This window comes from Ursus arctos, unplaced genomic scaffold (assembly GCF_023065955.2).
Source record: "Ursus arctos isolate Adak ecotype North America unplaced genomic scaffold, UrsArc2.0 scaffold_32, whole genome shotgun sequence".
In the NCBI taxonomy this organism is placed as follows: Eukaryota; Metazoa; Chordata; class Mammalia; order Carnivora; family Ursidae; genus Ursus; species Ursus arctos.
Genome location: NW_026623008.1, coordinates 15,766,440 through 15,783,599, shown reverse-complemented (window position 1 = coordinate 15,783,599; position 17,160 = coordinate 15,766,440). Strand labels below are relative to the sequence as shown.

Genomic DNA, 17,160 nt, shown 5'->3' with positions numbered 1-17,160 from the left:
GTAGGAGATGAGCCCAGGGATCAGGAGGACCAGGGGCTGCCTGAAAGCCCGGAGAAACGGAAGTAAGGACCCCGCGCCGGCCAAGAGCCGGGGCCACCCTACCAGTCCCTATGTCCCACCTGCCCTTCCCCCTTGGTCTTGGGGCATAGATTTGTGCTGGTTCAGGCCTGGAAATACCAGAAATACCAGAAACTGAAGGCGTCCCTCTTTGGGCGGCCACAGCACAAAACCAACCAACATGATCCTGCTATTAACCTCGATTAACTTGGAGAGGATTCCACCTCAGGCTGTCGAGGCCCCTGTGGCTCCAGCCAAGCCCCCTGATGCTGGCCCAAAATGGCCACGCCAGGGCAGAGGGTGGGCGGTGGAGAGTGGGTGGGGGGTCGGAGCCCCAGATCAAGGGCTGAACATAGAACAGGGCGTCCTGGGCCGTCAGGGCCCGAGCTGCCCCCCACCCCGGGGCTCGGCTTCTGCTGCCCGTCCACAGACAACAGAGGCGGCGATTGTTTCCGTCTGACCGCGGCAACTGCTCCCAGGGGCAGCCAGGAGCACAGGCCTGGGTGTCACAGTGGTAACTGCCAACCACGGGGCCAAAACCTGCCCCCTCCACTCCTGCGGACACAGACACTCCAGCGAGAGACAGAAGGACAGTCACGGGCACACAGAGGCCCTCACAGGGCCTAGAAGAGGAGCAAGGCCTGTCTGGTCACACACCCAGCCAGCCACACGCACATGCGCCCCCCAACACACACACACACGCACACGCACACCCACCACCACCCACAGCCCCAGAAAGAGGCTCCACAGCAGCTACACCCCGAGGCACAGTTCCTAAGAGGATAAAAACACCCATTCAGGCAGGGGAGGAGGGCAGGCACCAAAATAGCCCCGGCAAGAAGTCATGGGGTGGAAGGAGCAGAGGCAGCAGAGGCGGACAGCCCCGGGTTTGAGTCCTGGTGTTATCACTTCCTTGCCGGGTGACTCGGACCAAACAGCTCCCCTCCCCACACCTGCACGGCCATCTGTGAAATGGACACAAACGGAGCACCCGGTGGCAGAGGCGGCCCTGTCCTCAGCACCCATCACGGTAAACGGTACGGGTCGTTGCTGTTGCACTGGACCCCCACAAAGGTGTCAGGAAGCAACACGGCCTCAGCAGAAAGGGCTGGGGCTTGATGATAGTGCAGGGGGGCCCCCTCAGGGCGCCGGGGGCCGGCTGGGGGGTGGGCACTCGGAGAACACAGGTTTTCAAGGAAGCCAGAGCTGGGCTGGTGGCCCGGCTCCGCCGTGTCATCGCTCTGGAGCCCGTCTTGTCTCCTGCCCGGCGATGTGAACAGCACCTGTCCAGCAGGGCGCTCAGGAGAAGAGCATCCCTCAGCAGCCGGATAGGGTGCCTGTCCCAGTGTGCTGCGCGAGCCGGGAGAAGGGGACCAGGCCCCCATCAGAGGGAGCTGGAGGGGCACTTACCGCTCGGGCGCTGCGGGGAGGAGCCGATCGCACCCTGACGGGCAGAAGCGAGGCCGGGGTACACCCAGAGCCCCCTGTGTCGGTCCGGGCAGAACAAGGGTGGTGGCTCGGAGCGCCTCCTGTGCCTCCTGTCTCCACCGGCCAGCCTGCCTCGAGGGGCCCCCATGCTCCACTCCCCACCACAAAGGAGGGTGCGGGGCGGAGCACTGGGACCCAGCCCTGCCCTCCCTCTGCCTCCCACAGGGACTCGGGAGGCGGCCTTCGTGTACGCCATCTCTTCGGCAGGTGTGGCCTTCGCGGTGACGCGGGCGTGCAGCAGCGGGGAGCTGGAGAAGTGTGGCTGCGACAGGACGGTGCACGGGGTCAGCCCGCAGGGTGAGTGTGGGAGGTGGGAAGGGCGTGAGTGGCAGGCGGGGGACCTGGGCCCTGCCCTCACTCACAGCGGCCACGGTGCCCCCCACCCCTCACCCCCCACAGGCTTCCAGTGGTCGGGATGCTCGGACAACATCGCCTACGGCGTGGCCTTCTCCCAGTCCTTCGTGGACGTGCGGGAGAGAAGCAAGGGGGCCTCATCCAGCCGCGCCCTCATGAACCTCCACAACAACGAGGCTGGCAGGAAGGTAGTGTGGCACTTCCCCTGCCACCGGCACCACCAGGGCAGGGGCGGGCTGGGCAGGGCCCCGGCACACTCTCCCACCCGTGCGCCACATGGGAACACCTGTTCAGGCCCCACCATCACCAGCGCTCCCCGTGGCCCGGCGGGTGGGGAAGCGGCTGGTGAGCAGATGGCACAGAGCCATGTGCGGTCCCCGACACGCCCAGCCACGAGTCTATGTACACGCACACACTCTTCCGAAGCAGCAGGGCCAGGAGGTGAGCCTTGCGTCAATGCACAGATCCCGTGCCTTCCGCACACCTACTCTCCACGCTTTCCCCCATCCTGCCACTCACCACTCGCGGTTTCCTATGACAACACCCTCTGAAATGTTTCTCTTCCACCAACGCCAAGTGCCCCAAGGGCAGGGACAGTGTCTTCAACTGACCGCAACACAGCTTACCGGCCCACCCCAGTATACAACAGGTGCTTAACACAGAAGATGCAGGACGGTCAATCTCTCTCCAATTCTGTGCCATCCCCCCATCCCCGGACCCGCCGGCTGCCCCCCCACCCGTGGCCCCTCCCCAGCTCCCCCTGCCATCTCCTGATGGGCCCTCTCCCCTCCCCGCCCCTGCAGGCTATCCTGACACACATGCGGGTGGAGTGCAAGTGCCACGGGGTGTCGGGCTCCTGTGAGGTAAAGACGTGCTGGCGAGCCGTGCCGCCCTTCCGCCAGGTGGGCCACGCCTTGAAGGAGAAGTTCGACGGCGCCACGGAGGTGGAGCCGCGCCGCGTGGGCTCCTCCAGGGCGCTGGTGCCGCGCAACGCACAGTTCAAGCCGCACACGGACGAGGACCTGGTGTATCTGGAGCCCAGCCCGGACTTCTGCGAGCAGGACATGCGCAGCGGCGTGCTGGGCACGCGGGGCCGCACGTGCAACAAGACGTCCAAGGCCATCGACGGCTGTGAGCTGCTGTGCTGCGGCCGCGGCTTCCACACGGCGCTGGTGGAGCTGGCCGAGCGCTGCAGCTGCAAGTTCCACTGGTGCTGCTTCGTCAAGTGCCGCCAATGCCATCGGCTGGTGGAGCTGCACACGTGCCGGTGACCGCGGCGGCCCGCGCGCCTCACGGCCCGGGGAAGGCCGGTAATTTAACAGTCCCCCCGCACCTACCCCAAAAGATACTGGTTGTATTTTTTGTTTTGGTTTGGTTTTTGGGTCCTCACGTTATTTATTGCTGAAACCAGGCAGGCGGCCCCAAGGGCACCAGCCAGGGCCTCTCTGCAGCCTGGGTCTTTGTGGCTGCCACTGACCAAAGGGACCTTGCTCAGGCCTCTGGCTGTCCACATGTGGCCACTGCTGACCACTCAGTCATTACCCGTATCTGTTTTCCCACTCACAGACTTAAGCCGGGTAACAAGGAGTGTTCGCCACATGCCATCTAGGGAAGGAGGAGGCCCCAAGGCAGGGGGAAATCGGTGCCATCTTGATGGAAGCTGCACCCCCCCACACACACACCCCCGACCCCTGGCGGCTTCAGCCTGGTAGCCTTGCCTCTCAAGTCCCCTGGAAAAGGGAACGGGCAGACACCAGCTCAAGCACCAAGGGATCGCTTCGGCCCTCCGTGAGCAGCTGGAGGTTCAGTCTCCGTGGAACCTTCCAGGCAGGAAGAGCAGGTGAGACAAGGGCAAGAGAAGGCTCCAGTCCCACCCTGGAGCCCAGCCCACCCAGCCTCCCCACCAAAGAGGGGAAGCCGCTACTCCCTGGTCCCTCCCAGGCAGGAGCACCAGCTGTCATCCCGGACCAGAGGCCCCAGCCAGGCCTTTCCAGGGACACCTCCACGTGTGTCTCCTTGCGGTGCCGCTCCTCTGTGAGATGAAATCACACATGCAGAGGAACCGGCCAGTGAAAAAGCCCTTTCCCATCCATGACTTCTCTCACTGAACCAAATTTCCTGAGCAAATACCATGTTCTAGGCCCTATCCTAGGCCATCTCATAGGATGATCGCAACAGTGCTGGGAGGTGCAGGGACAGACATGCCTGTGCCCATCTTACAGCAGAGGGGACAATGCTCAGCTGGGTCCCAGAGCGAGCTGGCTGCAGAGGCACAGCCCTGTGCCCAAGGCTCCTCCGGGGCACCTTACCCAAAGGTCCAGGAACTGCAGGTCTCCTTGGGTCTGTGCCTTGGGGAGGGGGCACCAGATGGAGGAAGGGGGGCCAGGAAGCAGCAGGAGCCACAGACTACAGGCTGGGCCTCACGGCTACATGGTTCCAGGGGACACAACAGGCTCTGAGGGAAGCAGCAGACAGCTGGAGGGCCAACAAAGTGAGGTGTCAGCAGTTGAGGCACCCCTGCCCCCAGGTACCCTGGGCACTGACGAGTCCCCCAGAGAAAGCACCAGCAGCCCGGGCCTGGCCCTGTGCCCCAGCCAAACGGGCAGGAGCACAGCCCAAACTTCTGTGAGTAGCACATGCGTACAGCAAGACTTGGCCCGACCCCACGGCTGCTCCTCAGGAGGGCTCCCGACCACCAGAGGAGCTTGCTGGAGGCCCGGTCTCTAAGCTGCCCCCTTAATGGGGCTCCAGGCTCCTGGTTTGAGATCTTGAGCTCTGGGATCCCCACTGGAGATTCTCAGACCCCAAGCTCTTGGCTCCAGGGTTCCATGTCTGAATTCAAAGTCCCAGATTGAGAATACGGGCTCCGGCCCGTAGAAACTCTCCTCCAGGCCTTGTGGTTTGTGCCTCCTGGTATTGGCTCCCTCACTAAGAGAGGGTCAACACCCTTGGTCCCCAGCCAAGCTCTCTGCTCAATGTCCATCCGAGAAGAAGGCCAAAACCAAGTGAGATGCTACAGCCACACTGGAATGAGGGGTAATCTTGGGGCGGGCAGGCTCTGATGTGGATGAAAGCTGAGCCCACTAAGTGTCCCCACAGCGGCCCAGCTGGGCTCACTGCTCCTCTGTTCAGCTGTTTGCTCAGTGCCAGGGAAAATGCTATCCCTCACTGGCAGAGGCCAGACCCAGACAAAGGAAGCAGGGGAGACCTTCCCCCTCCGGAGACAGGGCAGAGCCACACTCTCCCCCATCCCTGAATCCTGTCGCCAGAACCAGGGCACTGGTAGGTCCAGGCTGGATGCTGGTATTATGAGAACTGCCCAGGAAGAAGTGAGAGGGTCTACATCCGTTCACAGGCTTCACCTTTCCACCTGCTTGGGGGCGCCCTCAAAGCTGACCAGCCTGGGGTTCTCAAGGGTATGACTTCCGTAAAGCACACTAGATTCTAGGAAGCTCTGCCCAGCCCTACCACCGCCACCACCACCAGCACCCCAAAGGCCAAAGGGACCCACAGCCGCAGTAAAGTGGAGCTTCCTTGGACACACCTAGCTCCAAATTGTCCCAAATAAAGAGGAGGAACCAGTACATGCCTGATATAGCCCACCCACTCTGGAAGCTGGCCAGAGGATCCAAGTCCTCCCCGAAACGCTCTCCGTTAGTCTCCATAAGACAAAGGTGATGTCCTCAGAGGCCTAGGGCTGGATAAGCCCCAGCTCTGGATGCTGCTACTCCCTCTGCTGCCCTACCCCATCTTTTAATTTTTATACTAGGCCCCTTGCCATTGTGACATCCCCATGAAATAGTCTGATGCACGATAAAATGATTATTTCTTTATCTTGCAATTGTGAAAGTGCCTTTGTTTGCAGAAAAGGGAGAAGAGAGACGTGGGGAAGGACATGGGAAAAGCAAATAGTTCATAGTCTAGATATGGGGACCCTCCGGGCCCTCTTTCCTTCTAAGTAACTGGTTTGATGGCCACATGGAAAGGAGCCACCTGCATGCTGTATGGAATCCTCCTTTAACACACAAGGCTCTACCCACACATCACTGAGCCACCATCGGCTATTGAAGCCTTGGCCTGAGCTAAGGCCTCAGAACCCTTCTTGAGCATCGATACAGAGGAAGAACAAAGACAATGGCAGAGGAGGGTCTGGTGAAGTGGGTGCCAACTGAGACGGTAGGGAACAGATCAAAAAGAACTTAGCTCCTGCCCAAGGACACAGGAATCCAAGGCCTGTGGCTAGAAGTCCACTCCAGAATTGGAGCCTGGTCACGATGAGAAGTCTGGATGGGAAACTCCATGTAACCCAAGTCAGAGCTGATGGGAAGACCCACGGTGGCTTCTCAGGAACTTCAGTCTAGTGAAATCCTCATCCTTACCAAGGGGACCATGGCTTGTCCTCCCAAGCCCCCGCCCCCTGCAGCAAATTCACACATCTGGGAGCAGTTAGGCTACTATATGCTTGCTTTCCAAAAGTTTAGTGGTGTATAAAAGGGCTGAAACAAGTGCTTTCAAGACAGCAGAGGTGCACACGGATTTGTGAAGAACTGGGGAAGGGGACAATGGAGGGAGGAAAGGGCCTAGAGTATGGATGGAGAGAAAAGGACACCTCATCCCCAAATCAGGGTGAAGGCAGAGAGAAAGGAACTGGTGATATAGGGGCTCCATGAGGGCCAAGCAAAGAGGTGAAGGTCTCCATACCCAACCATTCCCTACAACTGTGAAAAGGACCCAGGCTTTACAATTGAACAGACATGGGTTGGAATCCCAGTGCTGCCACTTCTCACTATATGCAAAACTGAATAACTCCTTGTCCCTCTCTGGGACTCATTTTCTTCATTTGTAATATGGGGCTGCTCCCCCTGCCCCCCTCCCCAACTTCAAGTGGGGCTAAACAATAACAGAACCAGTTTCTTGGGGATGTTAAATCAAATATGTAAAACTCAACAAATGGCAGCTACTATTATAAATATTACTATTCCCTTTTCAGGAATGTAGGAGGCAGTTAAGGTGGCTTTAAAATTGAGGGGGCCAGAAGAGGGGATGAAACTAGGAGGAAATCAGAGACAGTTGAGGGCTGAAGACAGGTGATCCTACCTTGGCCCCAACCCCAAAATCAGAAACAGATGTCTCAGGACAAAGATCCCCAGCCAGGAGACAAGAGAACCCCAGGGGTCAGAATACCCAGGCAGCAGCAACCAAGGCAATGGCAAAGCTGCCCCCAGGCGCCAGCAGGAGAGGCTGAACCAAGTTCTCAGTGTGGCTGAAAAGCAGGGCTAGGACAGGGAACAGGGTCCAAGGAGTGGAGGAAGGAGTGTCAGAGCTGTAGGAAGCATATATAGGGGCCCAGGAGCTCCGCCTAGGAGGATGGAACGCTTTCAGGACTCCCAGGCAAGGTCAGCTCACGGAGAGCCTGTGTCCAGATCCATTCTTGACAGCTGCCCTCACAACTCAAGCCTGAAGGTCTCTGGGAAAGCTGTGAGACTGTGATAAAGCGGACCTCCTTCTCAGCCCCTGCTTGACGGCAATGGCCCAAGAGGTGTTCGGGGAGATCAGGAGCAGGGTTTGGGATGGGTCTTGGGCCAAGCAAGGGCCAGAGAACACAGGAAGACAGAGGGCAGAAGGAAGTACAGGGTCTGGGCAACTGAGAGGGGCTAAGAAAGACTGAGAAAGAGTGAGGGAATGGCTGAAGGTGGGAGACAGACATAGGAACAGAGAGGGATACACGCAAGAAGAGGACAGCACTGAGGGACCGGAGGGCATCTTGGGCAGAGGAGCCCAGTAGCTTCCTGACAAAAGGAGAAAGTGCTGAGCTTCAGAAGGCATCTGACTCAAGAAAGGGGGAGGGGGTTTAAGGGATGTGGGGGAAGGGGCGGAGTATGGCCTGGCCTGGCCCAGGCAATGACTTCATAGGCATCTCCCCCCACTCCTTCCTGAGCCGCCAGCCCTGGTGACCCCCTGCCCGCATCTCAAGGGTCTAGGCCAAGCAGGCGCTGACAGGGGAGAGAAGGGGCCCTCCTGGGCCGGGCCCCCAAGCCTGGCATCGTGCCTGCCGAGGAGGAGGGGCCTAGAGGCCCAGCCCTTGTCAGCATCCCGGCCGGCACTTCGGAGGCAATTAGCAGCCCAGCTGAGCTAATCCCCCGCCTGGCGAGGCCAACACAAACAGGCCCAGGCCGGGTGCACACTCGCCTCCCTGTTTGCTGAGGGGCCCGGTGGTCCGCCAAGAATAACACCAATAACCCGGGGCCTTCTCTAGGTTAAGAGGAGGACCGGGGCTTGCTGAAGAGCTGACAGTGCCCGACAGAGCATACTCTGGCCAGGCGCCCTGGCTGCCCCAGAAAGGCAGCCACTGTTCCCAAGCCTTGGGCCAGCCAGGAAGAGGAAGCTGGACACAAGGAGCCACATACTCGGATTCAGCCCCCACCCCCACCCCTGCCCATGCCACCTGTGAGGGAGAAGGGCCAACTCAGGCCTGTGCTGCCTTGGCCAGCCTGACAACCGAGGCCCAGAGGGGCTGGGCCCTCTGGTCAGGACCCAAGGATTACAAGCTCCATGCTGGACACAGGAGCCCAGAGACAATTCAGACCTGCACCCTGCCCTCAAGGGGTTCACGGTCTAGTGAGAGACCAGACTGTGTATGACCTTGGAGCAGGGCCAGTCTCTAGTCCCACAAGCAACGACCCCAGACTTAAGAAGGCTATGGCAGAAGACCCAAAACTAAGAAGACCAAGGGGCACCCCAGAGAAGAGAAAACCTGAGGTCCAGAGACTGATAAATGGGGGACATGGCACCAAGGGAGGCAGGAAGGATCCAGAACAAACTCTGGCACAGACTGGTCCTGGGCCAGGAATTACTGGATGTCATTAGCTCAACCCAGCAACCACCAGGAGAGCCCAGGCCTAAGACAAGGCCCTACTCCTACTCCCCACTTCCTGACTCCACCTTCGTCAGCCTTCAGCTGGACAGCATCACCTTTTTGAGCCAAACCTTCTATCCTCAGTTTGGTTCCTTGCCTACCCGGGTACCTCTGGACTTTGTAGCAACATCCAGAACTGCAGCCTCCTCAGAGCTTCCACTGGGGAAAAGTGACACAGCCTCCCGGAATAAGCCAGGCCCCTCAGGACGCTGTGCCGATCATCGCTATGCAACAGCGCCGCCATCCACTAAGAATCTACTGACTGCAGGGTCAGGCCCCACACTAACCATCACCGACCAGCATTATCCCACAGCATGATCACAGGCAAGCAACGGAACACAGGGATTTCTACTGCATAAACCAGCTGAGAGGCAGGTGTAGGATTTAACCCCATTTCACAGATAAGGAGACTGAGGCCCACAGAAAGGAAGAAACTTGCCTACAGCCAGAGCCCACATCTTCAGGCTCCTGGTCAGGATGTAGCGTGTCACCAGGCCTCTCCTCCAGGCCCACAACCATCTCCATCTTCCCTTCCCTCCCCCCACTGCTGGCCTAGACCTACCTTTGACAGTCCTGGGCCAAAGGGCCTCAGAGCCTGGAGCCCACCCCTCCCCACAAAGCAGCATTAGGTCTCTGGCTGGGCTAAGGTCAACTCTGTCCCTCTGCTTGGGACCTACACATTGCTCTGTAGACAGCTTCCCCTGGGGCAGAGAGTGAGGAAGGCTGGAGTCACACTGCTAAGGCTGACAGAGCCACAGCTGGAAAGAGCAGCCCTGCCCACCACCCCCGGCCCTGGCTGGTGTGGCAGAAGTTGTAGTCCAGTTCCAAGCTCGCCAGACAGGCTGTTGGGTTCCTAACCACAGCAAGAAGGGGCTGACAATCCACAGCCTGAGTTCTCTCTGGGCTATTCCCACACCTGCCCCAGAACATCTGGCCTGGACCGAGGTACAGAAGAGTAGATGCTCCTCTTCCCCTTCGGTTCAGACAAAAAGGGAGGTATTTTTCAGAAAGATCTTTTACTAAGAAACTGAAGAAAAGCAAACAGATCGCAAGTACACAGAAACAAGCGGATTCCTAGGCAGGACTTAAACAGTCCCTAACCAGAGCCCTTAGAAGAGGCCCCTTCCAGACATCAGGACCCCGGGTCTCATTCTAGCTCCACTGCTGACAGCCTGTGGAATGTGAAGCAAGCTAAAACCTCTAAATCTCATCAGTGAAAGCGGGGTGAAGACAATGGCAGAGCCAGAACCAGACCCAGTTCTAATTCCAAAGCCTCTACTCTACACGCCCCCCCCCAACCCCGTCATTTTGGGTGTCGGAGAACCAACTGCAACACTGAATGGGGAAGTCCTCTGCGGACTGTAAGCGACACTAATGGTTGTCACCAGCCAGCACCTGGCTCTTTCTTGAAGACTGAGGGAAACTGTGTGTGAGGGTGCGGGGATGGCACTGGCCCCATAAGGGTTCAAGGACACTCAAAGTTGCTGGGTCTCTCTCTTCTCCTGGGAGTCTTTCCATCCCTTCTCCTCCTTCCCGCACCTCCTGCAGCCTGGGCCTCCTCCTCACCCCCATCCTGGACAGCGGCTGCAACCGCCTGGGAAGCTTCAGGAGTGGCTGATGGTTATCGCGGCCAGGACAGGGCGAGTTGCTGCCCCTCTGATTCATCACAGAGCTGGAATAAATCCAGAGAAGTGACCAAGAGGATGCAGGGCTGCTGCTAAGAATTCAGATTGCTTCAGTCTGGAAAGAGGGAGGCTGAGAGGGTAGCTCAGTCATTCGAATCAGAGGGGGATTAGGGGAGGGGACTTTAGACTCATTCCTCAGAAGAGCAGGCACAGCGTGGTGCCAGAAGCCTAGTACCAACACTGCACTGATCTGGGAATGAGTCTCTTCAGGCCTCTTGTGAGCTGGGTGACCCCAGATAAGTTAACCCCCATGAGTCTCCACTTCCCCTCCCCCCATGCCATTTCAAAGGCTACTGTGGGAACTGAAGCATAATATAGGCGGTGTCCAATAAACAGTCGCCTGTCCCATTCCCCACTTCTACCCTAGGACATGCACGCTCCCCTTCCCACCTGGCCAGAAAGCACAGCCATATGTCTGATGCCAGCACCCCCATACACACACCCCACCCCTCTCCGCTCAACAATATGGCATCTGATTCCTGGTCCCCGAGCCGCTCAGGCACCCACCTGCACCCACAGAGAGCTTCAGTGGGGGAGGAGGGCCCCAGCATGCTGAGGAGAGAAGCATATTACTCCCCACCAACTTGCTCTCAAGGGTCAGAACCCCTCTGGTCTAGCTTGCCCAGCAGAGGCAGTTCATTAGCAAGAAGGGGGTTCTCAACCTCTAATCTACACCTCTTGCCTTTAGAGACAAAAAACTTACTTTACTAGCTCTGACATTTCAAAATAAATCTAGTATCTAAAATAAGCTTTCCAGGGGCGCCTGGGTGGCTTAGTCGTTAAGCGTCTGCCTTCGGCTTTAGGGCGTGATCCCAGAGTCCTGGGATCGAGCCCCACATCGGGCTCCCTGCTTCGCTGGGAGCCTGCTTCCTCTCCCACTCCCCCTGCTTGTGTTCCCTCTCTTGCTGGCTCTCTCTGTCAAATGAATAAATAAAATCTTAAAAAAAAAATAAAATAAAATAAGCTTTCCAAATTACATATGCTATCTGTCCACCCCAAGGGGGTCTACTGCTTAAAAGCCCTGGAGTTAAATAACCCCAGCTCTACCATGTCCTAGCTGTGTACCTTGGGTAAGTCATTCTACCTGCTTCCTCAGTTAGAAACTGAGCCACTGTGAAGATAAAGCACGAAAAGCACTTAGCATGCTGCCTGTCACACCGCTGGTTCCAGGCCATCAAGCTAGCACTATTGCTGTGAACATCACAGAATGCTCCTGTGGCCACTCCCTCGCCCATGATCCTAAGTCTGGCCAAGCCAGATGTTTCAGGGTGGAACCCCCGACTTCCGCTGGGCAGAGGACACACTTTATAGAAAAACAGGCGGGCACCCCTTCTGCAGATCTGTGCTTCCCCTGAAGTACATGGCGCCCTGGGCCACACACACCATTGCTTACATTTTCATGTCCTCCTTCTCAGGCCAGGAGATCCTACAATCTTCTATTTTGTATGGGCAAGACGGGGCAGGGAAGCTGTAGTCAGCAGTCACTAAATAAATTTCAAATGAACCAAGGCATACACTCCAGAAATGCAGCCCCAGCTGAGCACTAGACAGGCTCAAGGTGCACTGCCTACCTGAGGGAGGACTGTGCAGGAGTGGGCTCAAAAGCTAACAGCATAGCGCTATGGCTGTTATCTGGACTCCTTCTCCAGAACAAAGGAGTCAGGCAAATAGTGAAACCACCTTCATCTATCACTATGCCTGGACTGCAGGACCCCACTCCCCTTGTAAGGCCCCAGAGAAGAGCCTCAGCGGGGTCCAGAGTCCTGGTCCCTGCACAAGGCCTCCTCAGAGGGCCAGCCCACATGGCCTCATTATAAATGGTGCCCTGGACAGCCATCTGACCCACTGTCTCCTGGTCCCTACATCCCTGCGTTCCTGAAGCCTCAGCCAAAGACAACAGTGTGGACTAGTTTCTTTGGGGCCCAGAGCAAAAGGCTCCCCGGCACCTGGGAGCAGCTGGAAGTTGGAACTCAAGGACTCATCGCCGCTGGTCTCCCCATCCCGTGCCAAGTGCATCTGTAAACAAGCCTCAGTGGCTCCCTGCAGCTGTTCCCAAAGGGACAAAAGGGAGAGAAAGCAGCTAGAATCAGGGCAGCCCATGGCTTACAAGAAAGAACCGAGCCAGGCAGAGCCTGGTCTGGAAGATGCTCCCTGGGTACAGCCAGGCCTGCGCTGCTGGCCCTGTGCCCAGAGTCTGAGATGGATCCACCATTGCCCAGCATTGCTGCCCCGTGCCAGGCTGCTGGGACCCCCAGAGGCACGGGGCCTATGTCACACTGCTGTAGGTCCCACTGTTTAACAAGCTGGCGGAGAGAAAGAGCTTGCTGGGGCGGAGATGCCTGGATGCTGGGCTGTTGTGCGTGATCCTGTTTGCTATAAAACAGCCAGACATTCCTAGGACCTGGAATCGCGCCGAGGCCATGGAGCTAGCTTTCCCGGCCATATATCTCCAGGCGGGGGACAGGCCTGAGACATCTGAGATAATAAAGACATGATTGTCTCAGCCCTGGGGCTTGTCTCCCCTTTGTCCCAGGGCCCAGCAGCCAACACGAAGTTTAAAGACATCCTCCCCCTTCTCCTGGGAAAGTACAAATGCACCAGATTCTATCGCCCCTGGGGTGAGCTTCCCAAGAACCAGGCCTGGGATTCCTGCTCTCAGCTCACCAGAGCGAAAGGCAATCAAGGGTCCATCCACCGGCAGCACCCAGGAGAGACTGCAAGTAACTCGGACGCACGACAGCCACTCGGGGATGTGCTTCTCTGCGTACGCATCTGACTCTCCCTGCCCTACAACATAGCAACTGTGCCGCTTTAGGGATGAAGAAACTAAAGCTGAGAGAGGTTAACGGACTTATCCAAAGTCACAGCTGTTCAACGGCACAGATGGTTTGAAACCTAGATCTGTTCTACTCCGAAGCCTGCAACTTCCTTAGTAGCTCTAAAACGCCACCAACACACGCTTTTTACAAGTTCCTTCTTCCCCAATGTCCTGCTTCTCAACTCCAGAGGGGATGGTTTACCCTTTAACATCTGAAGGTCAAACTTCAGATGACTGAAACAAGATGCAGATCCCTTAATCTGGAAACCAAGCCACTGCCGCTGCCACCCTGGTCTCTGGTGACTCATGCCCACCTCCATATGACCAAGCGACAGCCAACAACCTGCTCCGAGGGTGCATGGCTTTGCAGAAGGAAAATGGGCAGGAGAGGTGCTAAGGATGAACCTCACCCACTTGTGAATTAGTGGAATGCCGGTCCTAGCTTTCCCAACCACAGCAGCCACTCGGTGGAAAAGGGGCATCACCCACACGGAGGCAGGGTGCTCAGAGAGGGAGCGCTGGACTCGGACCCAAAGGCTCTAATTCCATCCGTGAAATCGTATAGAAGCTGAGCTCTAGGCCAGTTTTCTCACTTGTAAAATAAACACCTGCTCTACTTGCATCACAGGCTTTTCGGAAGATGAACATGAGATGGCATTACGACCCATGAGTGTTTTTTCCCCTGCTGGATTCTTCTGCGTTCCTGACTCCCCCTCTTCTCCCTGACTCTCTTCTGTTCAGACATCTGAACTATGTGCTTCACACCATGCTGGATACAAGGAGGGGCTCATACCCAGGTTAAGAAAAGATGACAGAAACATATGAAGATTAGACAATAGGAGACCAGAGCCAATTGCCTGCCAGTGAACGGCTGAGGCTGGGCCACGGTCCGTTTAAGCCTCAGCCTGACCAAGGCCTCTCAGTTATTGAACCCCAGGACCAGAGGTTTAGCCCCCGATTAATTCACACATCCATCTGCCCAGAGGAAAGGATATGGGCCACATAATCTTGCAAGGCCACCTTCCAGCCCAGGATCCCATCAATTTGCCTCTCTCTACTTTTTCCATCCTCTACTCACAGCCCCTTGCAAACTGGGGAGCCTCAATTCTATTAGATATGCAAGTTCCCTCCTTGGGGGCAAAAGGGGGCTGGGAGAAACCAATCAGTAGGAAATCTTTCTAAATGACCCGGGAAAAAGCTGAAGATTCCCCTTGCTCACCTTTCCCAGCCATCTAGGCTCAGAACTCTGAGAAAATCTGGAGGTCATTTGGCCTAATGGCCCAGTCCCAGTGTACGCCTTTAAGAGGACTTCTCTTCTTGCATACATTCCAACCAACCCAAATCTTCTCCGCAGCCCTGAAGTAAACCAATTCCCTCCAACTACCATCCCACATGTGGACATTTCGCTCTTCCCTGGCACCCTAAACTTGAGGCTACTGCTTGGAGGAACAGAACGTGTCTGTCCATAACAAACAGTATCTTGGTCTACAAGCTCCCCAAACACAGAGTCTGCACCAAAGCTTGGCTCATGATCCAATTTTTTTAAATCGGGAGAATAAAGACTGATGCTTGGCTGCAGGTGAACTGAAAGATACTGAATTAAATTTGAGAAATGGAAAGCAAGACCACTGATTCCAGAGGGTCGTAATGGTTCTAATTATAGTACAGGCTACAGGTATGAGTGACAAGTGACTGTGCGCAGAGGGCTCTTTTCCCAGCAATTTGAGAGCCTGTACTCTTTCCCCAGGGGCAATGAGAAAGACAGAAACTCAAGAAACCTTTCTAAGTCCCAGGTGCACAACCAACCAGACTTTTCTTGCTATCTTTCTGCCATCTAGTGGCTCCTCTGGAGCACTACAGGCCCATCTGCGGCCATTTTCCTCTGCCCCTCCATAATCTTCCTAAGTAACAGTACCACTTAGCCGATCAGGCATTGTGCTGGGTGCTTCACCTACTTTATCGCTACTCTTCAAAATACTGCAAGATGGGCATTAATTCCGTATTTCCAATAGGAAGCCCAAGGCTCACAGAAGTCAAGTCACCTGCCCAGAGCTGCACTGAAGGTCAGGGGAAAATACGATAGCTAAGTCCACCCTCACACCCTTGCACTGTTTATCACTTGTCCTGGAGGAACGGAAGGCCCCAAAACTAAAGCCAATCTCAGCTTCTCCATAAACCTCTACATGCTTCAAGCTCCTCACAGGTAGCAAGCAGATGACACCACAGCCTCCTCCAGCCCCAGGATACACTGGGCACAGCAGTGAGAAATAGGCAAATCACTCCACTCAATTTCTCCATCTGACTATTGGAAGGCCACACAAAAAACACGTACACAACTGTTCACAGGAGCACTATGAATAATAGCCAAAAGGTGGAAACAACTCAAGAATCAACCAACTGATAAATGAATTAGACAAAATGAACTGTCTATCCATACAATGGAACAACATTTAGCCATAAAAAGCACTGAAGTTCTGATATATGCTAAAATACGGAGAAAACTTAATAACGTTATGTTAAATAAAAGAAGCCAATCACAAAAGACCACACATTGTACGATTCCATTCATACGGAATTTTCAAAATAGGCAAATCTACAGCAAGAGAAAGTCGGCTAGTAGCTGCTTAAGGATGGAGGGACTAGGGACAGGGGGAAGACGGTTTACGGGGTGACAGCTAACGGGTGTGGGGTGGGCTTCTTTCTGAGATAAAGATGATGTTCCAAAATAGAGCGGGTCACAGCTGCGCGTCAGCTAATATAAAACACTGAATCACGCACTTGAACTAAGGGAATTGTACGGTGTGTGTATTATATCTAAATAAAACTGTCGCACCCCACCCCACCCCCAAACAAGTGAGAGGCTTGAGCTAAATAATCTCTACAGGTCCTTCCCGACTGGCTTTTCAACGGATGGAGCCATATATCCTTGTCAGTCCCAGCACCGGTGACTTGGCCTGAACCAACCCAAACTGGTATTAAGACTAGTCCCATCAAAGGCCACCAGAGTAACTTTGCTCCACGGCCTCCCCGCAAGCCCCTGGGCAGCCTCTGCCTCCCAAGAGGCGGCTACCGTGTCTTCCTATCTTAAGGAACCCAAACCGCGGGCATCTACGCACCCACTGACTCTAGGAAAGAAAAACAAGGCAGATGCAGCCTGCCTCCAGTTTTAGTCTTTTCTCTTTTGACGGAGGTCTTCCTAAATTTAGTGTGGCTCCAGCCTGAGCTCGACCTTCCTAAGAATATTCATTCCCACCAGCACATATGGTGGTGGGAAACACACTGGCTCTGGAATCAGATCTGGAGTTGAATCATGGTTTCATCATTTTGAAACTCTGGCTTGAGCAAGTTCCTCTGAGCCTAAATTTCCTGAAGAATAGTTATGAATAAGCTCTCATTACTGTTATGGAAACAGCATGTGTATCATTTGAGGATAATATTATCACAAGTCAGACCCACTGTCCAAGACATCAGGAACACACCCTCTCCTGTGAGCCCTGGCTCAGTAACTGTATATTCTTTGAGGCAACCTACCAGAAAGCGCCCCTAACTAATTATTCCCCTCACTTACAGTCTTCCAAGCACTTGGGTAGAGAGTGTGATGACCCATAACCTGTGGGGGAAAACTCCCTCAGGTCTGCAGATTTCCTGTTCTCCTATAATGTATTAAATACTAAGCTTCACTACTCTTCACTAACAAGAAGTGCTCATCCAGTCATTTAAAAAGTGAGTATCCTCTGGGGCCCCTAGGTGGCTCAGTCAGTTAAGCGTCCAACTCTTGATTTCAGCTCAGGTCACGATCTCGGGGTTGTGAAATCAAGCCCTGTGACGGGCTCTGCACTGGG

At 55.6% G+C, this 17,160-nt stretch overlaps 1 protein-coding gene across 2 annotated transcripts in view; it reads left to right on the top strand.

Moving 5' to 3' along the window:
* Positions 1 to 11,455, top strand: part of WNT4 (Wnt family member 4) — a 32,651-nt gene extending 21,196 nt beyond the window's left edge. Inside the window, exons 3-5 of one of the 2 annotated variants that reach the window (XM_026517109.4) lie at positions 1,711 to 1,842; positions 1,945 to 2,087; positions 2,802 to 11,455. In XM_026517109.4, coding sequence (XP_026372894.1) covers positions 1,711 to 1,842; positions 1,945 to 2,087; positions 2,802 to 3,170 — 644 coding nt within the window. In that variant the 3' untranslated portion in view covers positions 3,171 to 11,455. Of the gene's footprint in view, positions 1 to 1,710; positions 1,843 to 1,944; positions 2,088 to 2,702 lie in introns of both variants that reach the window. The other variant, XM_026517107.4, reaches the window with a different exon arrangement.
* The last annotated feature ends 5,705 nt before the right edge of the window (positions 11,456 to 17,160 follow it).